The sequence below is a fragment of the Acanthopagrus latus genome, chromosome 18 (genome assembly GCF_904848185.1).
Source record: "Acanthopagrus latus isolate v.2019 chromosome 18, fAcaLat1.1, whole genome shotgun sequence".
NCBI lineage: Eukaryota > Metazoa > Chordata > Actinopteri > Spariformes > Sparidae > Acanthopagrus > Acanthopagrus latus.
This window is the reverse complement of record NC_051056.1, coordinates 20,622,749-20,649,985: the sequence shown is the minus strand read 5'-3', so window position 1 is coordinate 20,649,985 and position 27,237 is coordinate 20,622,749. Positions and strand designations below refer to the sequence as shown.

The following is a 27,237-nucleotide window of genomic DNA, read 5'->3' as shown; positions in this document are numbered from 1 at the left end:
CTAAAACGGTAGTGTGTCATTGAAATGCATGATTAATCAAACGTATAGGAGTAAAATGGGACGGCAAATATGCTATTCATACCTCTGAGGACTCATCAACATCTCCGAAGACATCAGCAAAGTCTGATGGACTTTTCCTCAGAGTCTGGTCAGCAGGCAGTGTGTTGTCATTGTAAGACGTCACAAACTTAAAGTCGCTGGTTCTAGATCCTGTTGTCAGATATGCGTCATAGTTGTAAGCGCTGCGTAAAGTTCCTGTGCCGTCAACATCTGCGTAATTAGGAGGGAGATAAGCGCTGGGGATGGCGACTGCTCCATCAAACAACAGTCTGGGCTTTCTCCTGCGACAAAACCTCACACCCAGGATGATGATGATGAAGGTCAGGAAAAAGGTGGACACAGACACCAGCGCGATGATCAGATAAGAAGTCAGTTTGGAATTCTTCTCATCATAAGAAATGTCCTTCAGTTCTGGCACCTCAGCCAAGTTATCAGAAATAAGTAAATACATGGAACAGGTGGCAGACAGAGAGGGCTGTCCGTTATCTTTCACTGCCACAATAAGGTTCTGTTTCATGCTGTCAGATTCAGAAATGTCCCGCTGTGTCCTGATCTCTCCGCTGTGGACACCGATAGTGAAAAGTCCCGGATCGGTGGATTTCACTATTTCATAGGACAGCCAGGCGTTCTGTCCGGAGTCCGCGTCCACCGCGATCACTTTGGACACCAGAGAGCCTCCGTGTGCAGCTTTGGGGACCAGCTCGGTCATGAAGGAGTTGCCCTCCGGGGCGGGGTACAGTATCTGAGGAGAGTTGTCGTTCACATCCGATACGAACACACTGACGGTCACGTTGCTGCTGAGAGGAGGAGAACCGTTGTCTCTGGCCATCACCTGCACTTTAAAACTCCTCAACTGTTCATAATCAAACGACCTCACAGCGTGGATCACCCCCGTGTCTCCGTTAACAGACACATAGGAGGACACCGGGGCACCGTTCACCTCACCGGGTAACACAGAATAAATCACTGTGCCGTTTTGTCTCCAGTCGGGGTCTCGAGCAGTAACGGAACATAAAGTGGAGCCGGGTTTGTTATTTTCACTCACATATGCGCTGTACGACTGGTCCTCAAACACAGGTGGGTTGTCGTTGATGTCTGCTACAGATAACTGAACACTTTTAGAGGAGGACAGAGGTGGAGAGCCCTCGTCAGTGGCAGTGATTGTGATGTTGTAATCAGACACTAGTTCACGGTCCAGTTGTCCTGTGGTCACCAGAGAATAATAGTTTTTAATAGAAGGAACCAACTTAAAAGGGGCTCCTTGCTGAATGGAGCAGCGGACCTGTCTGTTGCGCTCTGAGTCTCTGTCCTGCACGTTAATGATGCCCACCTCTGTACCAGGTGTGGTGTCTTCTGGTATGGGATTCGTCAGTGATTTTAAATTGACGACAGGGGCGTTGTCATTCACATCAGTGATAGAAATTATCGCCTTCGCATAAGATGACAGCCCCAATCCATCTTTTGCTTTTACTCGTATTTCATATGATGTGGTAGTTTCATAGTCAACAGCGCCAATTACTCGTATCTCACCTGATTTACTGTCAATATTAAACATCTTCTTCACATTTTCAGTAACATGTCCAAATTCATATGTCACATCTCCATTAAGTCCCTCGTCTGCATCAGTAGCGCTCACTATGACCACTACAGTATCTACAGGAGAGTTTTCAGGCAGACTGGCTTTATAAACGGCCTGGCTGAACACTGGCTCGTTATCATTAGCATCCAGCACAGTGACGTGTATGACTACAGTACCTGATCTCTGAGGAGAGCCTCCATCTAGAGCTGTAAGGAGCAGACTGATCCCTTGTTGTTTTTCACGATCAAGCTCTTTATCAAGAATAAGGTGTATCGTGTTTCCATTAGCAGCCAAAATGAAATGATCATTCTTTTTAAGGCTGTACTGCTGAACTGAATTTTGCCCCACATCCGCATCGTGCGCCTCTTCTATCACAAAACGAGCTCCCCTGACTGCTGACTCGTGAATTTCGATATTTATCAATTCCTCCTTAAATTGAGGCGAGTTATCATTGATATCCTGAATGTGAAGACTAATCCGGTGAAGCTCGAGAGGATTCTCCAGCACAAGCTCGTGTTTCAGGATGCACGAAGCCTTTTCTTCACAAAGCCCCTCTCGGTCAATCCTGTCGGCAACAATCAGCTCTCCGTTATTCAGGTTGATGTCACAGTAACGTTTGTCAGTCCCGTCGGTGTCAATACGGGCTCTTCTGTTAGAGAGAGCGCCCGTCTCCAGCCCGAGATCCTTGGCTAAATTCCCAATGACCGATCCTCGTTTCATCTCCTCCGGAAAAGAATAGCTCAGGTCTCCACATGCGACATGCGAAAAGAGAAGGAGGAAACAGAAGCTGCACAGCCCAAACGCCTTCAATTTGGAATTCATCTTCAAGCACGATTTCCTAATACGTTAAGCAACACGAAATGTGCCAGCATTTCAGCGTGATTCAGGATATGTAAAGAGCACGCAATGGGCGTACAAGAACGTCTGTCCACAAAGGATGGAGGACCAACAGTCTTAAGGCTGGTGTATAGCGACACCGTGAGTTAAATTCAGCAATAACACTGAATGGAAAAATAAAAAGGGAAGCTTAAGATTAGTTTCAGCCCACATAACTTTATCCACTAGTCTTCAGAATAAAAGAGAATAAACTTCTAATTCGATCTTTACAACACTCATAACATTCGCCCACAGTCAGTCCAAATCAGGACACCAGTTGCAACAAGCACTACTGTGTGTTAATTCAACGCACTCATGACCGACTCAAACCAAGGTCTGAAGACTGGATGCCCTTTTTAAAGCCATCGTTTGTTCTTACGAATATATTGTGTATGCAGGCTTCATGCAACACTTGTAAATTAATAAGCATAAAGTTCTGAGTCATATCTGTGTTGATTTGCTTACTGCTGCATTAAAAAAAGTGTTCAGTAGGCAAGTTTGCAGGTTATATCACAATTATGACACACCTGAGTCACCTTTGCAAGCACATCATGGAAATTTACTAAGTTGTTATACCGAACACTATGTCTTCAGTGGGATTAAGGTAGTAGACATCCCCAATGAATGAACTGCCTTAAACCTACCCTTAACTAGTGGAATTATTTTTATCGTCATTATTATTATTTTGGTCACTGGTTGCCACTTTATCTCAAGGTACAGTTATAGTTGCGCATCATGAATTGTTTGCTGACTTCCTCATAACTTAAATATACGCGAACCACATCTATGTCTATAAACTACATACTGACATCACCAAGTTTGCAACTAGATCCTGGAGAAATCTGGACCGTCTTTGTTCCCTCTTGGTCTGACATCCTACAACCAGCTTTAACTTTTGTTGACAAAGGTTTCATCTTTCAAACTCCTTTCAGAGTGAAAGGCATGCATTAAGTTTGTAAGTAGAAAAAAGTGTTCAAATTTAGACCAAGACACAACCACTGTTAAGGCTGTATCTCAGGAACAAAGACAACGAACAATTAAGAGACAACACCAAGAAAAAAATCACAATGTCTGAAAAACTGCTGTGGGGGACGATACTACTCTACCACCACAGATGTTACACAACACTGGAAAGCGACAGATTGTATGGTGATTTCAGTTATTGCAGGAATTTAATCTCAATTCCCCAAATTTGATGATGGGTATATAGGGCTCAGCCAGCACTTTGCAGGAATTGTTTTCTTCTCAGAGATGAAATAGATTTAAAATCATCTTGCAAAATAATACAATAGAGATCCAGGGACACAGTCTGAAAGTGAGGTCTTCTCAAAAACACAACAAATAGCACAAGCACTGAAGGTATCTCTGTGTGACAACTACCTCATTTGAGAGCTGACAGGCTAAAATTATAATACAAAAATTATACAATGACATTATTTACTTCTTTCTTAAACTGTGGCCAAATCGGACAATAACCCAACATAAGAATATAGGACAATTCAGTATGTGTTTATAAAGGGGAATGGGATGGATTTTAAAGTAAACCTACATTCTTTAGAAAGTGTCTTCCACCTGTGGTATACGTATATGGAGGTATTACCAAACAACAGCATCTCTGAGTCAGTCATCACAGATGCAAGATGCATTTTAAAGTCTGCTGTATATCATAAGAACATATCTCCCTGGACTATAGATAAAGGTCACTGCTAACCAAAAATATTGAACGATAAATTCAACAACTGTACATGATATATGGTGGCATATGTGGCCACAGACATAATTTCCTCTTCAATAGTAACCATGTGATCACATGACAGAAATCATTTATTAATGGCAGTATATATTGATGTTGATTGGTAAGACTCCATTGCACAGCAAACTGTATGTTGCTGTCTAGTTGGTAAGTGATATAGACATTTAATATGTAGATATCATATTTTATTGCTATTATGGTGATCATTTCTGTAGACATCAGGGCACTAGATGCGGTTACATGTGTAACTAAAGACAATCTTGAGGTGGAATCATATCAGCCATGACTCCCATCAACATTTGACGTTTCAAAGGATGAAAAGTCACAAGTCATTACCTCAATGTTACATCAGCACTCAATATACATTGGTCCAATGACATCAATCTTTGGATTTAACCTTCATTTTTATCTCACACCTATATACCTGAAAGGTTTTGTGACTGCATCATGCACAGCTGAGGTATTATCACACTGACACAATTTGTCCACAGACAGAGAGAAATACAGATATCTGCTGAAATTCCCAACATTATTTCTGGAGGAATGAGACGTCTCTAGGACCACGCTGTACTGTGATGGTATAAACACTAACAGGTTCAAAAAGTGAAAACAACTCTGACTACGTTGTTGGTGCTGGTGATAAAAGAAGTAAAGATGACTCACATTACGATAAACAACACCCTTAAAAGGTGTGTCATCCGTAACGCAGGTCAAAAAATATAAACAATAACAGTCATTTCCAACACTGTAGGTCCCACAACCTCCAGAAGTATCATGCAAAGATAAAGAATCATTTGAGGAAATAGCAAAGAGAGCAATGCACACATCTCAAAGTTATTAAAAAAAAAACTCAATCACAGGAGATTTACTCCACCTGTGAGGGAAGACAGATCATATCCAGAACCCCATTACTTCTTTTAATTATCTGTTCACACTAGAAATCAGGTCATGGCATTTCCACTAATAATGAGCTTCATTTCACAACTTGAAACAGTGCTTGTGTTCTGAAGAAGGTATGGTGATTGATTAAACAGAGCAAGCCAGTCATCAACAATGATACCAGAATGAGGACCAGAAACTGCAGTTTGGAAATGAGATCACAACTGTGTTGAAACATACTAAGAGTGAATGTTCAGGGAAAACTGGGAACGCATTTAAAAAAATATATTGATACCAAAACAGTCAATATGTGAACTACATAAATAAAGAAAAATGTCTAAAACCATTGTTCAAAGAGAAAAACAAAACAGAACGATGAAGTAGATCATGAACGAGATAGAAAACGTAGGAACGGTTAGTGGGATGATATGTGTCTGAAACTAAAACAGAAGTGTGTTATTGTAATGCATAATTAATCAAACGTATTCTTAGGAGTAAATTAGGACGTCAAATAGACTAATCGTACTTCTGAGGACTCCTCCAGATCTCCAAACACATCTCTTGTACCACATCCGATTGTTCAATAATAGCTATGAAGTTACAATCAGTATCGACCCAGAAGAGACACTCAAAGTGAAACCACATCATGAAAGACATACTTGTATGAAGACATCGCATCAGAAAAACCTGCGTATGATAGAATGATTATATCATAGCAAAATGACTCAAACGACACTTAGCAAAACAGAAGAAAGACATCACTGTACAAAGAGAAGGTTTCAGTAGATAAAACTGATTTCAGCACCAAGGACAGAGAAAAAAGGAAGGTATCATTCAGCAAGCTTTCCCTCAGAGGAAAACAGAAAGAGCAAACAAACGACCAGATTGAGTCAAATTTACTCATGAATGACAGTCTCAGAGACGTTTAAATGTTGTGTGTATATGGCGGTTAAATTCTACCTGACATCATGACTTTTGAAGAACCTCAAGACTGATTGAAGCTAAATTAAACCACGAAAAAGAACAATATGAAAAAAAAAACTCTAAGTGCAGAACAGAACAATGGCTTTTCAGGAGTGATATTAAATGGTTCCTACCTCAGGAGAACCATCACAGTCTCCAAATACATCTGCAAAGTCTGATGGACTTTTCCTCAGAGTCTGGTCAGCAGGCAGTGTGTTGTCATTGTAAGATGTCACAAACTTAAAGTCGCTGGTTCTAGATCCTGTTGTCAGATATGCGTCATAGTTGTAAGCGCTGCGTAAAGTTCCTGTGCCGTCAACATCTGCGTAATTAGGAGGGAGATAAGCGCTGGGGATGGCGACTGCTCCATCAAACAACAGTCTGGGCTTTCTCCTGCGACAAAACCTCACACCCAGGATGATGATGATGAAGGTCAGGAAAAAGGTGGACACAGACACCAGCGCGATGATCAGATAAGAAGTCAGTTTGGAATTCTTCTCATCATAAGAAATGTCCTTCAGTTCTGGCACCTCAGCCAAGTTATCAGAAATAAGTAAATACATGGAACAGGTGGCAGACAGAGAGGGCTGTCCGTTATCTTTCACTGCCACAATAAGGTTCTGTTTCATGCTGTCAGATTCAGAAATGTCCCGCTGTGTCCTGATCTCTCCGCTGTGGACACCGATAGTGAAAAGTCCCGGATCGGTGGATTTCACTATTTCATAGGACAGCCAGGCGTTCTGTCCGGAGTCCGCGTCCACCGCGATCACTTTGGACACCAGAGAGCCTCCGTGTGCAGCTTTGGGGACCAGCTCGGTCATGAAGGAGTTGCCCTCCGGGGCGGGGTACAGTATCTGAGGAGAGTTGTCGTTCACATCCGATACGAACACACTGACGGTCACGTTGCTGCTGAGAGGAGGAGAACCGTTGTCTCTGGCCATCACCTGCACTTTAAAACTCCTCAACTGTTCATAATCAAACGACCTCACAGCGTGGATCACCCCCGTGTCTCCGTTAACAGACACATAGGAGGACACCGGGGCACCGTTCACCTCACCGGGTAACACAGAATAAATCACTGTACCGTTTTGTCTCCAGTCGGGGTCTCGAGCAGTAACGGAACATAAAGTGGAGCCGGGTTTGTTATTTTCACTCACATATGCGCTGTACGACTGGTCCTCAAACACAGGTGGGTTGTCGTTGATGTCTGCTACAGATAACTGAACACTTTTAGAGGAGGACAGAGGTGGAGAGCCCTCGTCAGTGGCAGTGATTGTGATGTTGTAATCAGACACTAGTTCACGGTCCAGTTGTCCTGTGGTCACCAGAGAATAATAGTTTTTAATAGAAGGAACCAACTTAAAAGGGGCTCCTTGCTGAATGGAGCAGCGGACCTGTCTGTTACTCTCTGAGTCTCTGTCCTGCACGTTAATGATGCCCACCTCTGTACCAGGTGACACGTTCTCAGGTATGGGGTTAATTAGTGATTTCAGATGTATAACAGGTGCGTTGTCATTTACGTCACTAATCTCAATTATTAATGTTGCATATGACACTAATCCCAGACCATCTTTTGCACTTATCTGCATTTCATGTGACGACACTTTCTCATAATCAATGGCTCCAGCTACTCTCACCTCTCCAGACTTAGAGTCTAAAGAAAATACGTAATTTTCATCTGAAACATGATCAAATTCATAAGTGACTTCACCATATATTCCCTCGTCTGCATCAGTTGCGCTAACTGTGATCACCAAAGTATCCAGAGCAGAGTTTTCAGGCAGACTGGCTTTATAAACAGTCTGGCTGAACACTGGTACATTATCATTAGCATCCAGTACAGTGACGTGTATGACTACAGTACCTGATCTCTGAGGAGAGCCTCCATCAAACGCGGTAAGTAATAACATTATCTCTTTTTTGTCCTCTCTGTCTAATTCTTTGTCTAAGACCAATTCACCATATTTTCGTCCTCCTGCTTTTGTGTTTACATTTAATTTGAAATGATCATTCTGCTGAAGTGAGTAGCCCTGAACAGCATTCTCTCCGATGTCTCCATCGTGCGCCTCACCAAGAAGGAAACGTGCACCATTGACAGCTGATTCATGAATTTCAAATTTAAGTGACTCCTCTTTAAACTGCGGTGAATTATCGTTGATATCTTGAACACGGATACTAACACGGTGCAGCTCTAAAGGATTTTCCAGTACGAGCTCCTGTTTCAGAACACATGACGCTTTTTTCGCACAAAGCCCTTCTCTGTCAATCCTCTCTTGGACGATCAAGTCTCCGGTGCTGAGATTTACACCGCAGTAATTAACACTGTTATCCTCAGCATCGATACGCGCCTTGCGAGCAGACAGTCGGCCCAAATCAAGTCCCAGATCCTTAGCGATATTTCCAATCACAGATCCACGTTTCATCTCCTCCGGAATAGAGTAGCTCACGTCTCCACAGACGGGGTGGAGGACAAGGACAATAAAAGCAAGGCCGCAGAACAGCGCAAATCTGCTGGATCCCATCGTTACTGCGAGAAATGCAGCACACACACATTAAACACTACCACTGAGCAGGTCAAAATGTGTCAACGACGCATTCGTGGTCCAGTCTAATAAAGAAAAACTGTCATAATGCAGTCTGACAAGAAGCAGTTGTTGTCAGCTGCGGTACAATAGCAGTCAGGCTTCACATTCGTTGAGACAGAAGGGTGGAGAGACCGAGCCTTCTCGTTGACTGGTACACACTGACACCATGAGTATTTCTGTAGGTATAGCAAGGCAAGGTTTGACTTCTCTCCATTTAGATATTTAAAGGTCAGACCGATTCCGTGAACTGATTTCATTAAATAAACAAACCAACCAAGAAAGGCACATGTTCAATAGGTTGAGAGGGACACACAGATTTGGCAAAGGTTAAGCAAAAAGGGTGGTATATTTTTTCCAATTAAAACTGTAAAAAGCCATCAAATTAATCGAACTTTCTGAAGGCTATTCTGACTTGCTATGTCAAAACATGACTGCACATGCATTTGAAATACTAGATGTTCATGTTTTACAGTGTTACTAACTGGTACAACAAAAAACAAATACATGAATATGAACTAAACACTGAATTAGCTTGAGATATTTTATCATTAGGCATTTGTGGTATGTGAAAGACTGCACTACATTAAATCATGTAAGTACACATTTTAGAAGAAGGTAAATATCAATAATTTACATTTAGAGGGCATAAATCAGAGTTATCAGAAAAAAAACATTTTCAAATTCGCCTCATTAAAACCAATTGCAGCAAGACACAAACTAACACCAGCATAAAACACAGAGGTAAACTGCCACTAAAAACGCATCGACTAATCAAACCGAGTTCAGCACCAAGGACAGAGAAACAAGGGGCGTAATACAAGAGCTTTCCCCCACTGGCACGTAAAAGAGAGCAAGCATATTGATCATATAGAGTTAAAAAGATGACAAAACCTGATCATCTCAAAAACATTTCTGCACTTTGCAACAGTCCAGTAAATATTTTGTCTTTTATTTCGTGAACAATAGTGGAATAGCACAAAACAACACTGTCTAGCTTTCATTATAATGCTGGTAGTTCTGTGAGCTGCACTGTCAAAAGCTGACCTCAACTATTTACACTTGATTTGGATTCATTTTGTGTTCTACTGGTGACGGAACTATTGATACTTGACAACAACACATGGTTTGTGTGAAATAAACTGACCATGGAATGTCAGATTTAGGTTGGAAAAAAGACATGCACGTTTTTTTTGAAAGCCTGCACGTGATATTTACTTAGGCAAAGCGCCATTTTCACAGATGCCCCCATGTGCAATTTCACATACATATGACTAGATAAGGAAAGTGAGACATGACAAGACAAGTGGACCGAACACAAAGGCTCTATTTCAAATTTCTTCATATTGCACTTATGCCACATCCGACCCAGAAGAGACACTTAAAGTGAAACCACATCATGAAAGACATACTTGTATGAAGACATCAAATCAAGAAAAACCTGCGTGTGATAGAATGATTATATTATGGCAAAATGACTCAAACGGCATTTAGCAAAACAGAAGAAAGACATCACTGTACAAAGAGAAGGTTTCAGTAGATCAAACTGATTTCAGCACCAAGGACAGAGAAACCAGGAAGGTATCATTCAGCAAGCTTTCCCTCAGTGGAAAACAGAAAGAGCAAACAAACGATCAAATTGAGTCAAATTTACTCATGAATAACTGTCTCAGAGACGTTTAAATGTTGTGTGTATAATGCGGTTAAACTCTAGCTGACATCATGACGTTTGAAGAACTGAAAGACTGATTAAAGTTAAATGAAACCATGAAAAAGAAGAATACGAAAAAAACGTTAAATGCAGAACACAACCATGGCTTTTCAGGAGTGATATTAAATGGTTCCTACCTCAGGAGAACCATCACTGTCTCCAAATACATCTGCAAAGTCTGATGGACTTTTCCTCAGAGTCTGGTCAGCAGGCAGTGTGTTGTCATTGTAAGATGTCACAAACTTAAAGTCGCTGGTTCTAGATCCTGTTGTCAGATATGCGTCATAGTTGTAAGCGCTGCGTAAAGTTCCTGTGCTGTCAACATCTGCGTAATTAGGAGGGAGATAAGCGCTGGGGATGGCGACTGCTCCATCAAACAACAGTCTGGGCTTTCTCCTGCGACAAAACCTCACACCCAGGATGATGATGATGAAGGTCAGGAAAAAGGTGGACACAGACACCAGCGCGATGATCAGATAAGAAGTCAGTTTGGAATTCTTCTCATCATAAGAAATGTCCTTCAGTTCTGGCACCTCAGCCAAGTTATCAGAAATAAGTAAATACATGGAACAGGTGGCAGACAGAGAGGGCTGTCCGTTATCTTTCACTGCCACAATAAGGTTCTGTTTCATGCTGTCAGATTCAGAAATGTCCCGCTGTGTCCTGATCTCTCCGCTGTGGACACCGATAGTGAAAAGTCCCGGATCGGTGGATTTCACTATTTCATAGGACAGCCAGGCGTTCTGTCCGGAGTCCGCGTCCACCGCGATCACTTTGGACACCAGAGAGCCTCCGTGTGCAGCTTTGGGGACCAGCTCGGTCATGAAGGAGTTGCCCTCCGGGGCGGGGTACAGTATCTGAGGAGAGTTGTCGTTCACATCCGATACGAACACACTGACGGTCACGTTGCTGCTGAGAGGAGGAGAACCGTTGTCTCTGGCCATCACCTGCACTTTAAAACTCATCAGCTGTTCATAATCAAACGACCTCACAGCGTGGATCACCCCCGTGTCTCCGTTAACAGACACATAGGAGGACACCGGGGCACCGTTCACCTCACCGGGTAACACAGAATAAATCACTGTCCCGTTTTGTCTCCAGTCGGGGTCTCGAGCAGTAACGGAACATAATGTGGAGCCGGGTTTGTTATTTTCACTCACATATGCGCTGTACGACTGGTCCTCAAACACAGGTGGGTTGTCGTTGATGTCTGCTACAGATAACTGAACACTTTTAGAGGAGGACAGAGGTGGAGAGCCCTCGTCAGTGGCAGTGATTGTGATGTTGTAATCAGACACTAGTTCACGGTCCAGTTGTCCTGTGGTCACCAGAGAATAATAGTTTTTAATAGAAGGAACCAACTTAAAAGGGGCTCCTTGCTGAATGGAGCAGCGGACCTGTCTGTTACTCTCTGAGTCTCTGTCCTGCACGTTAATGATGCCCACCTCTGTACCAGGTGACACGTTCTCAGGTATGGGGTTAGTCAGTGACTTCAAGTGTATAACAGGTGCATTGTCATTCACGTCAGTGATGTCAATAATCACCTTTGCTTCAGAAGAGAGACCATAACCATCTTTAGCCTCGACAAACACTTCATATCTTGGTCCCTCTTCATAATCTATATCACCTGACACACTGATCTCTCCAGTTTTCTCGTCGAGTGAAAAAAGGTTACGTGATTTGTCAGAGATTCTGCTAATTTCATATGTAACCTCTCCATTAACACCTTCGTCTGCATCTGATGCCCTCACTGTGGTGTAATGTAATATGGGTTGGGTTTAGACCTGATGAGTTCAAGACCAATAGGTTGCCAGGACACTAGGGGGAGACACTCTAGGTTAAATATACAGTTGTAATGGTGAATAAGATAGGCAGAAGAAGAATAAATGTTAAAACGGATACCAAGTCGTCACGCTTGTTATTGAACAACACAACATGGTGTCAGAAGCGGGGACATTAAGCTGCGGACTTGGGACAGCGTGCAATGTCAAGATCCCGTAAGCGACGACGAAAGAGAAAGAAAAGAGAAAAGTTACCGTTAAGCATGGAAGACGAGCAAGCACCTGTTGCGCCTGGCGGGCAAGGAGCTGCTAACGCTAACGCTATCCCCACAGCGACATTTACCATCAAGCCTCCGGAAGCCTTTGACTTCGCTAAACCACACGAATGGCAGAAATGGATTCGACGGTTCGAGCGTTTCAGACTGGCAAGTAACCTAAATAACTCCACTGAGGCTAACCAAGTGAACACATTAGTCTACTGCATGGGGGATGAGGCCGACGACGTGCTACGAGGGTTAGTGCTTACAAATGAGCAGCGTCAGCAATACGATGCAGTGAAGACAGGATTCGATAAATATTTCGTTCCAAAGAAAAATGTGATTTACGAACGGGCCAAGTTTAATAAAAGAGTGCAGCAGCCTTCAGAAACAGTGGATGCATTCCTCACGTCACTTTATGCGCTAGCAGAGAGCTGTGAGTATGGTGAACTGCATGACGAACTTTTGAGAGATCGCTTGGTGGTTGGACTTAAAGATTCCACACTGTCTGAGAAAATGCAGCTCGACCGGGAACTCACTCTCACCAAGGCGGTTACGATGGCTAGGCAGTCAGAGGAAGTAAAGCGGCAGCAGACCGACTTGAGGGGAGAGTTGAGCACTGCTAGTAAAGTAGCCGTAGATGCATTGCACAAAAACAAAGGAAAAGCACCAAATGCAAAACAATTTAAAGCAAAAGGACAGACTCAGGGAAATCAAAAAAATAAGAAAATGGCGCAGACTGCAACAGAACATAAAGCATGTCACAAATGTGGAAAATCACCACCTCATCCTGCTGTTCAGTGTCCAGCAAAGACTGCTGAATGCCACAACTGTGGCAAACGAGGACACTATGGGAGAGTGTGTAGACTAGCCGGCACAGTGAATGAGCTCGCAGAGGACACAGATGGATCATTCATGGATGGATTGTTCCTAGGAGTGGTGTCTTCCGGTGAAGAGCCATGGACAGCTGATGTAGCTTTAAGAGGCAGCAAAGTAACTTTTAAAATAGATACTGGCGCCGATGTAACAGCCATACCCGAGCGAATCTACAAAACTCACATGCATGGAGATAAAGAGCTAAGCGGAGCCCTGAAACAGCTGTATGGTCCTGGTGGTGCGAAACTGACGGTCCTGGGGTCAGCCACCGAAACACTCACATATAAAGACAGGAGCATTACAGAGAAAATCTACGTCGTCAAAGATCTGCACATGGGTCTATTGAGCAGGCCAGCTTCAGTAAGACTTAAACTGGTAGCTAGAGTGGACGCCATAGACCAAGAGACAGTAAGAACGGCGTATCCTAAGCTCTGTGACGGACTTGGGTTGGTCCAGAAGCCCTACACTATAAAACTCAAGCCGGATGCCAAGCCTTTCTCTCTTAAAGTACCACGGCGAGTACCACTGCCTCTCATGGGGAAGGTGAAGCAGGAGTTAGAGCGAATGGAAAAGCTTGGTGTCATCAGCCGTGTCGAGGCACCAACAGAGTGGTGTTGTGGCATGGTTGTAGCTCCTAAAAAGAATAAAGACGAAGTCCGAATCTGCGTGGATATGACACCTTTGAACCAGTCAGTGTGCAGGGAAAAGTTCATTTTGCCGTCTGTTGAACACACCCTAGGCATGCTCACAGGGGCCCAGTACTTCTCAAAGCTCGACGCAAACATGGGCTTTTGGCAGATACCACTGTCGAAAGAATCTGCCCTCTACACCACCTTTATTACGCCATTTGGGCGTTACCACTTCAACAGGCTACCTTTTGGAATAAGCTCCGCCCCAGAGCACTTCCAGAATAGGATGACATCAGAAGTCACGGCAGGCCTGGATGGTGTTGTCTGCCATGTGGACGACATCCTCATCTGGGGAGCTACAAAGGAGCAGCATGATGCCAGAGTACATGCAGTCCTGGAGCGAGCTGAAAAGGCAGGTGTCACGCTGAACATGGCAAAGTGCGAGTTTGGGAGACGAGAGGTGAAGTTCTTAGGGCACATCATCTCAGCAGACGGGGTGAAACCTGATCCTGAAAAAACAAAAGCCGTACAAGACATGAGAGAACCAACCAACATAAGTGAGCTGAGGAGCTTCCTTGGAATGGTGAACCAGCTTGGAAAGTTCATCCCAAACCTGTCTGAGAAGGACAAACCGCTAAGAGAACTCCTGTCTAAGAAGAACATGTGGTACTGGGGACACAACCAGCAAAAAGCGTTCTGCAGTCTGAAACTCGAGCTGACCTCTGCACCAGTTCTCCAACTGTACGACCCCAACAGCTCTCTTAAGATATCTGCAGATGCCTCATCCTATGGGCTAGGGGCGGTATTGTTGCAGAAGAAGGCAGAGGTGTGGTTACCAGTCGCGTATGCTTCCAGGTCGCTGACAGAAACAGAACAGCGATATGCCCAGCTAGAGAAAGAAGCATTAGCGTTGACATGGGCCTGCGAGAGATTTAGCGATTTCATTCTAGGACTACACTTTGAGCTCGAAACTGACCATAAACCTCTGGTGAGCTTGCTTGGAGGTCAGGCTCTGGATGCTTTGCCACCACGAATACAAAGGTTCAGGATGCGCCTAATGAGGTACTCCTACTCCATCTTCCATACACCTGGGAAAAGCCTCACCTCCGCTGATACTCTCTCACGTTCTCCACTGAAAAATGCAGTGACCAGAAGTGACAATGACTTAATGGAGGACACAAATATCTATGTGGAGTCTTTGCTGGACAACCTCCCGACCAGCGGCAGGTACCTGACAGAGCTCCGTGAACAGCTACAGGATGATAGTGTCTGCGCACATGTCATGCGATACTGTGTGGATGGATGGCCTGACAGGAACCAGTTGCAAGGGCCCGTCAAACACTACTGGCACGAGAGAGCAGCTTTGAGTGTGCATAATGGACTACTCCTGCGTGGCTCAAGGTTAGTCATACCTGCGAACATGAGAGACGATGTTCTTGAGAAAATTCACGAGGGCCACCAGGGGGTAGTGAAATGCAGGGAGAGGGCTAGTCAGACTGTATGGTGGCCTGGACTGAGCAATCAGATACGGGAGCTGGTGCTCAAATGCAGAGAATGCATCAAAGAGAGAGTTAATCCAAAAGAGCCCCTGATACCAACCATACTTCCAGATAGGCCTTGGCAAAAACTAGGGGCGGACCTTTTCATTTTGAAAGAAAAGACTTACCTTTTAGTGGTCGATTACTTCTCACGATACATAGAGATAGCTCAGCTCAGCCCTACAAGATCTATGGACATTATTGTTCATCTCAAGTCAATGTTCGCACGCCACGGTATTCCTGAGACCCTTGTAAGTGACAACGGTCCACAGTTCTCTGCACATGAGATGAAGGCGTTTGCAACTGACTATTGCTTTGAGCATATAACAAGCAGTCCTAAATATCCACAGAGTAACGGCGAAGCCGAACGTGCGGTTCAAACCGTCAAACTCTTGCTTAAGAAGACCAGAGACCCCTACCGAGCCCTGTTAGCTTACAGAGCGACACCCCTGAGTAATGGTTACAGCCCTGCTGAATTGCTCATGGGACGGCGCCTGCGCACTACACTGCCTATCCTGCCTGAGAGGTTGCGTCCAACGCTTCCAGACCTTCAAGTGCTTCAGCAGAAAGAGAGGGAGAAGAGATGGGCAGGTGCAAAGTGCTTCAACAGCAGACACAGAGCACGAGATCTGGGTAAGCTGTCACCTGGAGACAACATCTGGATTTCCGATGCAGCGGAAGAAGGTAAAGTGACATCCGTACACAGCAGTCCACGATCATACCTGGTCACAGGACCACAAGGGACACTGCGGCGGAATCGTTGCCACTTGATTCCAATGCCGGAGTCAGGGTCAGAGCGTGAGCAACAACCTGAACAGCCACCTGAAGCAGATGGAGGTGTAGAGACTCCTCCACCACCCACAAAGTCTGTAAACACACCTGACATCATGAGATCAAGGTCAGGCAGAGAAATAAAGAGACCGGACAGACTAAACCTGTGAAAGAGGGAAAAAAAAGCATGTGAAAAAAAAAAAGAACAAATGTGTATGATGTAAAACTCCAAGGTTGAATTGTGTTTAGATATGGGGTCTGAATGTTTGTTTAAGTAAAAGACCACACTGTTATGGAATGTTATATGAGTTTATTTGGAGATGCAAAAGAAAAGTCTAGAGGTTCAAAGAATATATGGATCGTGATAATCTTATGTGAGAGGAACCTTTTAGGAGCCACAGTTAATATTCTCTTCAGCTCTCAGTAAGGGGGATGTGGTGTAATGTAATATGGGTTGGGTTTAGACCTGATGAGTTCAAGACCAATAGGTTGCCAGGACACTAGGGGGAGACACTCTAGGTTAAATATACAGTTGTAATGGTGAATAAGATAGGCAGAAGAAGAATAAATGTTAAAACGGATACCAAGTCGTCACGCTTGTTATTGAACAACACAACACTCACAGTGATAACTGGAGTCTTCATGGGTGAGTTTTCTGGTAAGGTGGCTGTATATACGGCCTCAGTGAACACTGGGGCGTTATCATTAGCATCCAGGACAATGACGTGTATGACTACTGTCCCGGATCTCTGAGGAGAGCCTCCATCTACAGCTGTCAGTAACAGTTTCATTTCCTGCTGCTCCTCTCGGTCTAATTCTTTATCTAAAACCAGCTCACCATATCTACTGCCAGCACTTGTCGTCTGAATACTGAACACAAAATGAGGGTTTTGTTCCAAAATGTAGCTTTCAACGGAGTTCTTGCCTATATCTGCATCGTGTGCTGCATTAATACGATACCTAGCTCCTTTGTCAGCTGACTCTCTAATTTCCAGCTTCACCGTATCCTTCGGGAAAATTGGTGCATTGTCGTTTACATCCTGCACCTGCAGAGACAACCGGTGCAGCTCCAATGGATTCTCTAACAGCAACTCGAATTTGAGAACACATGAAGGCTTTTCTCCACAATGCTCCTCTCGGTCGATTCTCTCCGCAACGACTAAATCCCCGCTTCGAAGGTTAATTCCGATATATTGTCTGTCGTTTCCTTCCATGTCAACACGAGCTTTGCGAGCAGACAGTCTGCCCACCTCCAGTCCGAGGTCTTTGGCGATATTTCCGATAACAGATCCGCGTTTGAGCTCCTCCTGTACAGAATAGCTCAGGTCTCCGTGTGCGTAGCGCACCACAACAAAGAAAAAGACAAAGCCGTAGCTTTGGAGAACGCTCCGTAAATGCATCATCCTCACACAGCACTAAATCAACTAAAACACGTCAGTTTCGAACATTAAAATACGTTATCCAGTCGATGAATTTCGTCCAGGCCTTTGTCGTCGGTGTTGCAGACTACACAGAACACAGGGGAGGTCGCCACAAATGTTGGGTGGAGTACAAAGCTGACTGAATATTTGACTCCTGAGCTGGTCTATACTGACACCTTGAGTAAAAATGAAACATAGCAGATTCGTAAAAGTGATGGAATTTTTTCGAAGCAGGTCGTTTGGCCTAAATGTTTAAATAAAAAAGGGTATGCTAAAGCTTTTAAAAGTGTGATGAGACGCTATATATTCATATATTTACCAAGTTAAGTTAGATGAGTGTTGTCCGTGTAATACGGTTTGATAGACATGATTATGTCTCTGTTGTCATTCTGTGATAGTAGAAAGAAAACATTAAGGAAATGTTGAGCAGCATGACCTTAATCATCACTTTCTTTAGTGGGACCAGGTAAATACAACAAGTTGGCTTCGAGGCAAAAGTCCCTCTCGCCCTCCTCTCTCATTAGAATTAAACATATTTCCAATACAATATTTCGTCTGAAACACGCAAAATATCTGCCTCCAGTGTCCTTAAAACAATACTTGAATTACATAACTAGGTCTTATTTAGAACAGATGTTTCATTCAAACAACCCAACAACAGCAGCGCGACAGAATGGAATTCATGTAGCACTGGTACGAAGAATTATGTTTTTAAGTTGAACTTCTTTGGGGCGATTGAAACAAAGGGGGGATAACAGAGCTTCCCGAGTAACTAGGGAAGGTTAATAGCATTAAATTGGACTAATCGGTTACTGACAAGCATGACAAACAAATGTTTCTCACTGAACACAAAATGTTATCACTTGTTCCACTGTGGTGTAAACCAACAAACAATGAATTTAACAGAGGGTCGAAATACTGTTTACAAACGGCACACATTTGCACCAGGGGCATTAATATGTATCTGACTGTAATCTAAAACGCTTAAATTGCGAAACAATGAAAGACAGTAATAAGTTTCTCATGTCAAGACACCACAAAGGCGAGAGGAAGCTTCAGCACCAAGGACAGAGAAACAAAGCAGCGACTCCTAGGCTGTTTCAGACAGACCGCTTTGCTGGAAATGACACGACAAGTTGACCAGCGGCCTATACTCAAAGGTCCACATAACATCCGATATCTGTAAGGGACATTAGAAAAGTCATTATCTGACTTATTGATGCCCTTTGACCTAAAAAAAGTAATATGAGTTGGCTGTTTTACCAGCATCTGGGTCTTGGTAACTTTGTGCTGCAAGGGTATTTGGCTGGATCAGGCAGGGGTAAAAATGTCGAAGAATCTAATACCACACCATACCAAATAAAAAAATCGCGTGACTATGATCACCAAATGAGATGAATAAAACTGGAAGGGAATCGAAGGAAGAGAGAAGCATTGTGTCTTCAGAATGGAAAATAAGAGGTCAGTGAAATGAAAGGTGTTCCTACCTCAGGAGAACCATCGGGGTCTCCAAATACATCTGCAAAGTCTGATGGACTTTTCCTCAGAGTCTGGTCAGCAGGCAGTGTGTTGTCATTGTAAGATGTCACAAACTTAAAGTCGCTGGTTCTAGATCCTGTTGTCAGATATGCGTCATAGTTGTAAGCGCTGCGTAAAGTTCCTGTGCCGTCAACATCTGCGTAATTAGGAGGGAGATAAGCGCTGGGGATGGCGACTGCTCCATCAAACAACAGTCTGGGCTTTCTCCTGCGACAAAACCTCACACCCAGGATGATGATGATGAAGGTCAGGAAAAAGGTGGACACAGACACCAGCGCGATGATCAGATAAGAAGTCAGTTTGGAATTCTTCTCATCATAAGAAATGTCCTTCAGTTCTGGCACCTCAGCCAAGTTATCAGAAATAAGTAAATACATGGAACAGGTGGCAGACAGAGAGGGCTGTCCGTTATCTTTCACTGCCACAATAAGGTTCTGTTTCATGCTGTCAGATTCAGAAATGTCCCGCTGTGTCCTGATCTCTCCGCTGTGGACACCGATAGTGAAAAGTCCCGGATCGGTGGATTTCACTATTTCATAGGACAGCCAGGCGTTCTGTCCGGAGTCCGCGTCCACCGCGATCACTTTGGACACCAGAGAGCCTCCGTGTGCAGCTTTGGGGACCAGCTCGGTCATGAAGGAGTTGCCCTCCGGGGCGGGGTACAGTATCTGAGGAGAGTTGTCGTTCACATCCGATACGAACACACTGACGGTCACGTTGCTGCTGAGAGGAGGAGAACCGTTGTCTCTGGCCATCACCTGCACTTTAAAACTCCTCAACTGTTCATAATCAAACGACCTCACAGCGTGGATCACCCCCGTGTCTCCGTTAACAGACACATAGGAGGACACCGGGGCACCGTTCACCTCACCGGGTAACACAGAATAAATCACTGTACCGTTTTGTCTCCAGTCGGGGTCTCGAGCAGTAACGGAACATAAAGTGGAGCCGGGTTTGTTATTTTCACTCACATACGCGCTGTACGACTGGTCCTCAAACACAGGTGGGTTGTCGTTGATGTCTGCTACAGATAACTGAACACTTTTAGAGGAGGACAGAGGTGGAGAGCCCTCGTCAGTGGCAGTGATTGTGATGTTGTAATCAGACACTAGTTCACGGTCCAGTTGTCCTGTGGTCACCAGAGAATAATAGTTTTTAATAGAAGGAACCAACTTAAAAGGGGCTCCTTGCTGAATGGAGCAGCGGACCTGTCTGTTACTCTCTGAGTCTCTGTCCTGCACGTTAATGATGCCCACCTCTGTACCAGGTGACAAGTTCTCAGGTATGGGGTTAGTCAGTGATTTTAAATATATAACAGGTGCGTTGTCATTTACGTCAATAACCTCAATTATTAATGTTGCGTATGACACTAATCCCAGACCATCTTTTGCACTTATCTGCATTTCATGTGACGACACTTTCTCATAATCAATGGCTCCAGTGACTCTCACCTCTCCAGATTTAGAGTCTAAAGAAAAGACGTTATTTTCATCCGAAACATGATCAAATTCATAAATAACTTCACCATACATTCCCTCATCTGCATCAGTTGCGCTAACTGTGATCACCAATGTATCCAGAGGAGAGTTTTCAGGCAGACTGGCTTTATAAACAGTCTGGCTGAACACTGGTACATTATCATTAGCATCCAGTACAGTGACGTGTATGACTACAGTACCTGATCTCTGAGGAGAGCCTCCATCAAACGCGGTAAGTAACAGCATTATCTCTTTTTTGTCCTCTCTGTCTAATTCTTTGTCTAAGACCAATTCGCCATATTTTCGTCCTCCTGCTTTTGTGTTTACATTTAATTTGAAATGATCATTCTGCTGAAGTGAGTAGCCCTGAACAGCATTTTCTCCGATGTCTCCGTCGTGCGCCTCACCAAGAAGAAATCGTTCACCCTTGTCCGCTGATTCATGAATTTCAAATTTAAGTGACTCCTCTTTAAACTGCGGTGAATTATCGTTGATATCTTGAACACGGATACTAACACGGTGCAGCTCTAAAGGATTTTCCAGTACGAGCTCCTGTTTCAGAACACATGACGCTTTTTTCGCACAAAGCCCTTCTCTGTCAATCCTCTCCTGGACGATCAAGTCTCCGGTGTTGAGATTTACACCGCAGTACTTAACACTGTTATCCTCAGTATCGATACGCGCCTTGCGAGCAGACAGTCGGCCCAAATCAAGTCCCAGATCCTTAGCGATATTTCCAATCACAGATCCACGTTTCATCTCCTCCGGGATAGAGTAGCTCACGTCTCCACAGACGGGGTGGAGGACAAGGACAATAAAAGCAAGGCCGCAGAACAGCGCAAATCTGCTGGATCCCATCGTTACTGCGAGAAATGCAGCACACACATTAAAAACTACCACTGAGCAGGTCAAAATGTGTCAGCGATGCATTCGTGATTCCTTCCAAAAAAGAAAAACTGTCACAATGCAGTCTGACACGAAGCAGTTGTTGTCAGCTGCGGTACAATAGCAGTCAGGCTTCACATTCGTTGAGACAGAAGGGTGGAGAGACCGAGCCTTCTCGTTTACTGGTACACACTGACACCATGAGTATTTCTGTAGGTATAACAAGGCAAGCTTTGACTTCTCTCCATTTAGATATTTAAAGGACGGACCGATTACGTAAAGTGATTTCATTAAATAAACAAACAAAGCAAGGCACATGTTCAGGAGGTTGAGAGGGACAACCAGGTTTTGCAAAGGTTAATCAAAAAGAGTGGAAAGGACTTTTCTTTCCATTTAAAACTGTAAAAAAGCATCAAATTAATTAAAGTCTCTGAAAGCCATTCTGAATCGCTCTGTCAAAACATAACTGCACCTGCATTTGAAACACTAGATGTTCATCTTTACAGTGTTACTAACTGGTACAACACAAAACAAATACATGAATATGAACTAAACACTGAATTAGCTTGAGATATTTTATCATTAGGCATTTGCGTTCTGTGAAAGGCTGCACTACATTAACTCATGTAAGTACACATTTTAGGAGGTAAATATGAATAATTTACATTTAAGAGGGCATAAATCAGAGTTGTCAGAGAAAACCCATTTTCAAATTCACCTCATTAAAACCAACTGCAGCAAGACACAAACTAACACCAGCATAAAACACAGAGGTAAACTGCCAGTAAAGACGCATCGACTAATCAAACCGAGTTCAGCACCAAGGACAGAGAAACAAGGGGCATAATGCATGAGCTTTCCCCCACTGGCACGTAAAAGAGAGCAAGCAAATAGATGATATAGAGTTAAAAAGATGACAAAACCTGATCACCTAAAAAACATTTCAGCACTTTGCAACAGTCCAGTAAATATATTGTCTTTTTTGTCGTGAACAATACTGGAATAGCACGAAGTAACACTGTCTAGCTTTCATTATAATGCTGGTAGTTCTGTGAGCTGCACTGTCAAAAGCTGACTTCAACTATTGACACTTGATTTCGATCCATTTTGTGTTCTACTGGTGATGGAACTATTGATACTTGACAACAACACATGGTTTATGTGAAATAAACTGACCATGGAATGACAGATTTAGGTTGGAAAAAAGACATGCACGTTTTTTGTGAAAGCCTGCATGTGATATTTACTTAGGCAAAGCGTCATTTTCACAGATGCCCACATGAGCAATTTCACATACATATGACTAAATTACGAAAGTGAGAAGTGACAAGACAAGTAGACCAAACACAGAGGCTCTATTTCAAATTTCTTCATACTGCTCTTATGCCACATCCGATTGTTCAATAATAGCTATGAAGTTACAATCAGTATCAACCCAGAAGAGACACTCGAAGTGAAACCACATCATGAAAGACATACTTGTATGAAGACATCAAATCAAGAAAAACCAGCATATGATAGAATGATTATATTATGGCAAGATGACTCAAACGACATTTAGCAAAACAGAAGAAAGACATCAATGTACAAAGAGAAGATTTCAACAGAAAAACTGATTTCAGCACCAAGGACAGAGAAACAAGGAAGGTATCATTCAGCAAGCTTTCCCTCAGTGGAAAACAGAAAGAGCAAACAAACGACCAGATTGAGTCAAATTTACTCATGAATAACTGTCAGAGAGACATTTAAATGTTGTGTGTATATTGTGGTTAAGCTCTACCTGATATCATGACTTTTGAAGAACCTCAAAATCGAATATAGCTAAATAAAACCACGAAAAAGAACAATATGACAAAAACTTTAAGTGCAGAACACAACCATGGCTTTTCAGGAGTGATATTAAATGGTTCCTACCTCAGGAGAACCATCACAGTCTCCAAATACATCTGCAAAGTCTGATGGACTTTTCCTCAGAGTCTGGTCAGCAGGCAGTGTGTTGTCATTGTAAGATGTCACAAACTTAAAGTCGCTGGTTCTAGATCCTGTTGTCAGATATGCGTCATAGTTGTAAGCGCTGCGTAAAGTTCCTGTGCCGTCAACATCTGCGTAATTAGGAGGGAGATAAGCGCTGGGGATGGCGACTGCTCCATCAAACAACAGTCTGGGCTTTCTCCTGCGACAAAACCTCACACCCAGGATGATGATGATGAAGGTCAGGAAAAAGGTGGACACAGACACCAGCGCGATGATCAGATAAGAAGTCAGTTTGGAATTCTTCTCATCATAAGAAATGTCCTTCAGTTCTGGCACCTCAGCCAAGTTATCAGAAATAAGTAAATACATGGAACAGGTGGCAGACAGAGAGGGCTGTCCGTTATCTTTCACTGCCACAATAAGGTTCTGTTTCATGCTGTCAGATTCAGAAATGTCCCGCTGTGTCCTGATCTCTCCGCTGTGGACACCGATAGTGAAAAGTCCCGGATCGGTGGATTTCACTATTTCATAGGACAGCCAGGCGTTCTGTCCGGAGTCCGCGTCCACCGCGATCACTTTGGACACCAGAGAGCCTCCGTGTGCAGCTTTGGGGACCAGCTCGGTCATGAAGGAGTTGCCCTCCGGGGCGGGGTACAGTATCTGAGGAGAGTTGTCGTTCACATCCGATACGAACACACTGACGGTCACGTTGCTGCTGAGAGGAGGAGAACCGTTGTCTCTGGCCATCACCTGCACTTTAAAACTCATCAGCTGTTCATAATCAAACGACCTCACAGCGTGGATCACCCCCGTGTCTCCGTTAACAGACACATAGGAGGACACCGGGGCACCGTTCACCTCACCGGGTAACACAGAATAAATCACTGTCCCGTTTTGTCTCCAGTCGGGGTCTCGAGCAGTAACGGAACATAAAGTGGAGCCGGGTTTGTTATTTTCACTCACATACGCGCTGTACGACTGGTCCTCAAACACAGGTGGGTTGTCGTTGATGTCTGCTACAGATAACTGAACACTTTTAGAGGAGGACAGAGGTGGAGAGCCCTCGTCAGTGGCAGTGATTGTGATGTTGTAATCAGACACTAGTTCACGGTCCAGTTGTCCTGTGGTCACCAGAGAATAATAGTTTTTAATAGAGGGAACCAACTTAAAAGGGGCTCCTTGCTGAATGGAGCAGCGGACCTGTCTGTTACTCTCTGAGTCTCTGTCCTGCACGTTAATGATGCCCACCTCTGTACCAGGTGACACGTTCTCAGGTATGGGGTTAGTCAGTGACTTCAGGTGTATAACAGGTGCATTGTCATTCACGTCAGTGATGTCAATAATCACCTTTGCTTCGGAAGAGAGACCATAACCATCTTTAGCCTCAACAAAGACTTCATATTTGCTTCCCTCTTCATAATCTATGTCACCTGACACACTGATCTCTCCAGTTTTCTCGTCGAGTGAAAAAAGGTTTTGTAACTTATCAGAGATACTGCTAAATTCATATGTAACCTCTCCATTAACACCTTCATCTGCATCCGATGCCCTCACAGTGATAACTGCAGTTTTCATAGGTGAGTTTTCTGGTAAGGTGGCTGTATATACGGCCTCAGTGAACACTGGGGCGTTATCATTAGCATCCAGGACAATGACGTGTATGACTACTGTCCCGGATCTCTGAGGAGAGCCTCCATCTACAGCTGTCAGTAACAATTTCATTTCCTGCTGCTCCTCTCGGTCTAATTCTTTATCTAAAACCAGCTCACCATATTTACGACCGCCAGCCCTTGTCGTTTGGATACTGAACACAAAATGAGGGTTTTGTTCCAAGATGTAGCTTTCAACGGAGTTCTTGCCTATATCTGCATCTTGTGCTGCATTAATACGATACCTAGCTCCTTTGGCAGCTGACTCTCTAATTTCCAGCTTCATGGTATCCTTCGGAAAAATTGGTGCATTGTCGTTTACATCCTGCACCTGCAGAGACAACCGGTGCAGCTCCAATGGATTCTCTAACAGCAACTCGAATTTGAGAACACATGAAGGCTTTTCTCCACAATGCTCCTCTCGGTCGATTCTCTCCGCAACGACTAAATCCCCGCTACGAAGATTAATTCCGATATACTGTCTGTCGTTTCCTTCCATGTCAACACGAGCTTTGCGAGCAGACAGTCTGCCCACCTCCAGTCCGAGATCTTTGGCGATATTTCCAACAACAGATCCGCGTTTCAGCTCCTCCTGTACAGAATAGCTCAGGTCTCCGCGTGCGTAGCGGACCACAACAAAGAAAAAGACAAAGCCGTAGCTTTGAAGAACGCTCCGTAAATGCATCATCCTATGTCAGTCGGCTATCACACCACTTAAAACAAGGTCGTTTCAAGCATTAATATGTTATTGTAACAACACATGTATCGCCCGAGCATTCACCGTCTTTACTGTGGAATCTAGGAGCCCAGGGATGGTCGATACATATACTGGGTGGTGTGCAAAGCAGATTTAACATTCGAGTCCTTCGCTGGTCTATAGTGACACCCTGAGTACAACTGAAATATAGCAGTTTTCAAAAAGTAATGCAACTTCTCTTGCCACATCCACAAGTCGTTTGGCCTCTGTGTTATAATGAAAACGCATTACAAAACGGCATTAGAACTTGTAATGAGGCACAACTCGATTTATTTCTTTTCCAAGTAAAGTGGGATGCGTGTCTGTTGTGTTCCAGGGTTTTATTGGCAAGGAAATTAAACAACTTGAAGTTATCAACTAAAGGAATTTTATAGTGACCATAGAAAGACACAAATTCATGAAATGTAAACCAATATTTTGCTTTTCATCACATACCGTTTGTATACGTGTCACTCGAATACATTCACTAAAAAAATATTTTCTCTCTCTCTCTCCCTTCCTTTATACAATTAAACAGATTGTAATTGAATATTTCGATGAGAAAAATGCAAAACTCTACCTTCATCTTCCCCCAAACACCACTAGAATCGCACATTGAAATCATTTAAAGACATGATTCATTCCAACACAACAGCAGAACAACAGCGTGTCTTTGTCATACACAGTAAAAACAACAGGTTCGCTTAGGTGCAAAACACCCTTTCCTTCTTTCTCCCACTCTAATTAGAATCAAACGAATTCTAATGAATTATTATTGTAGTGAAAGATGCAACATTCTGCCTCCAGAGTCCTCCAAACACGATGTACGTAACATATAAAGATCTTATTAAAAACAGATGATTTATTCAAACAACCGGGCAACAGTAGAAGACAGAATGCCTGTTGTTTAGCACTGATAGGATAAATTATGTTTTCGAGTTAAATTTGATGTGGGGGATTGAAACAGAAGGGGAATAACAAGTGTCAGACTGTAAAGTAAAATGCTTAAAAATCTAAGGAAATACAAGACAAATGTAACGTGCTCATGACAAGACATCAAACAAGCAGCAGGCAACTCCAACCCAAGGGACAGAGACAACAAACTGTACAAGCTGCAGCTCTACTCAGAAGACAAAAGCGGAGACTCCGAAGCTGTTAGACAGAAAACTTTGGGTAAAATATCAAAAACTATGACTATGACTTGAAATATCTGCATACGATGGTAGGAAAAATATTTTTCTTATTTAGACATATGTTGTTATCACAAACAAATGTATTATCTAGCTACTCAGACAAAAAA

At 43.5% G+C, this 27,237-nt stretch overlaps 4 protein-coding genes across 23 annotated transcripts in view; all 4 read right to left on the bottom strand.

The window, feature by feature from the left end:
- The window catches only part of LOC119007663 (protocadherin gamma-C5-like), a 261,083-nt gene that overhangs the window by 179,605 nt on the left and 54,241 nt on the right, over nucleotides 1-27,237 (bottom strand). The window contains exon 1 of one of the 20 annotated variants that reach the window (XM_037077495.1): nucleotides 6,245-8,792. The exons of 16 other annotated variants lie outside the window; for them this stretch is intronic. In XM_037077495.1, coding sequence (XP_036933390.1) covers nucleotides 6,245-8,632 — 2,388 coding nt within the window. In that variant the 5' untranslated portion in view covers nucleotides 8,633-8,792. Of the gene's footprint in view, nucleotides 1-82; nucleotides 2,497-6,244; nucleotides 8,793-27,237 lie in introns of those variants that run through there. 3 more of the 20 variants (XM_037077505.1, XM_037077503.1, XM_037077521.1) reach the window with 3 other exon arrangements.
- Nucleotides 10,526-17,655, bottom strand: LOC119008033 (protocadherin beta-15-like). Its single transcript, XM_037078063.1, has 2 exons — nucleotides 16,885-17,655; nucleotides 10,526-12,160 (listed from the first exon to the last, which is right to left on the bottom strand). The coding sequence occupies exons 1-2, from the start codon at nucleotides 17,653-17,655 to the stop codon at nucleotides 10,526-10,528; spliced, it is 2,406 nt and encodes an 801-aa protein (XP_036933958.1).
- Nucleotides 19,119-21,729, bottom strand: LOC119008032 (protocadherin beta-15-like). Its single transcript, XM_037078062.1, has one exon. The coding sequence runs from the start codon at nucleotides 21,549-21,551 to the stop codon at nucleotides 19,119-19,121; it is 2,433 nt and encodes an 810-aa protein (XP_036933957.1). The 5' UTR covers nucleotides 21,552-21,729.
- On the bottom strand, nucleotides 23,451-26,003 carry LOC119007683 (protocadherin beta-15-like). Its single transcript, XM_037077540.1, has one exon. The coding sequence runs from the start codon at nucleotides 25,887-25,889 to the stop codon at nucleotides 23,478-23,480; it is 2,412 nt and encodes an 803-aa protein (XP_036933435.1). The 5' UTR covers nucleotides 25,890-26,003; the 3' UTR covers nucleotides 23,451-23,477.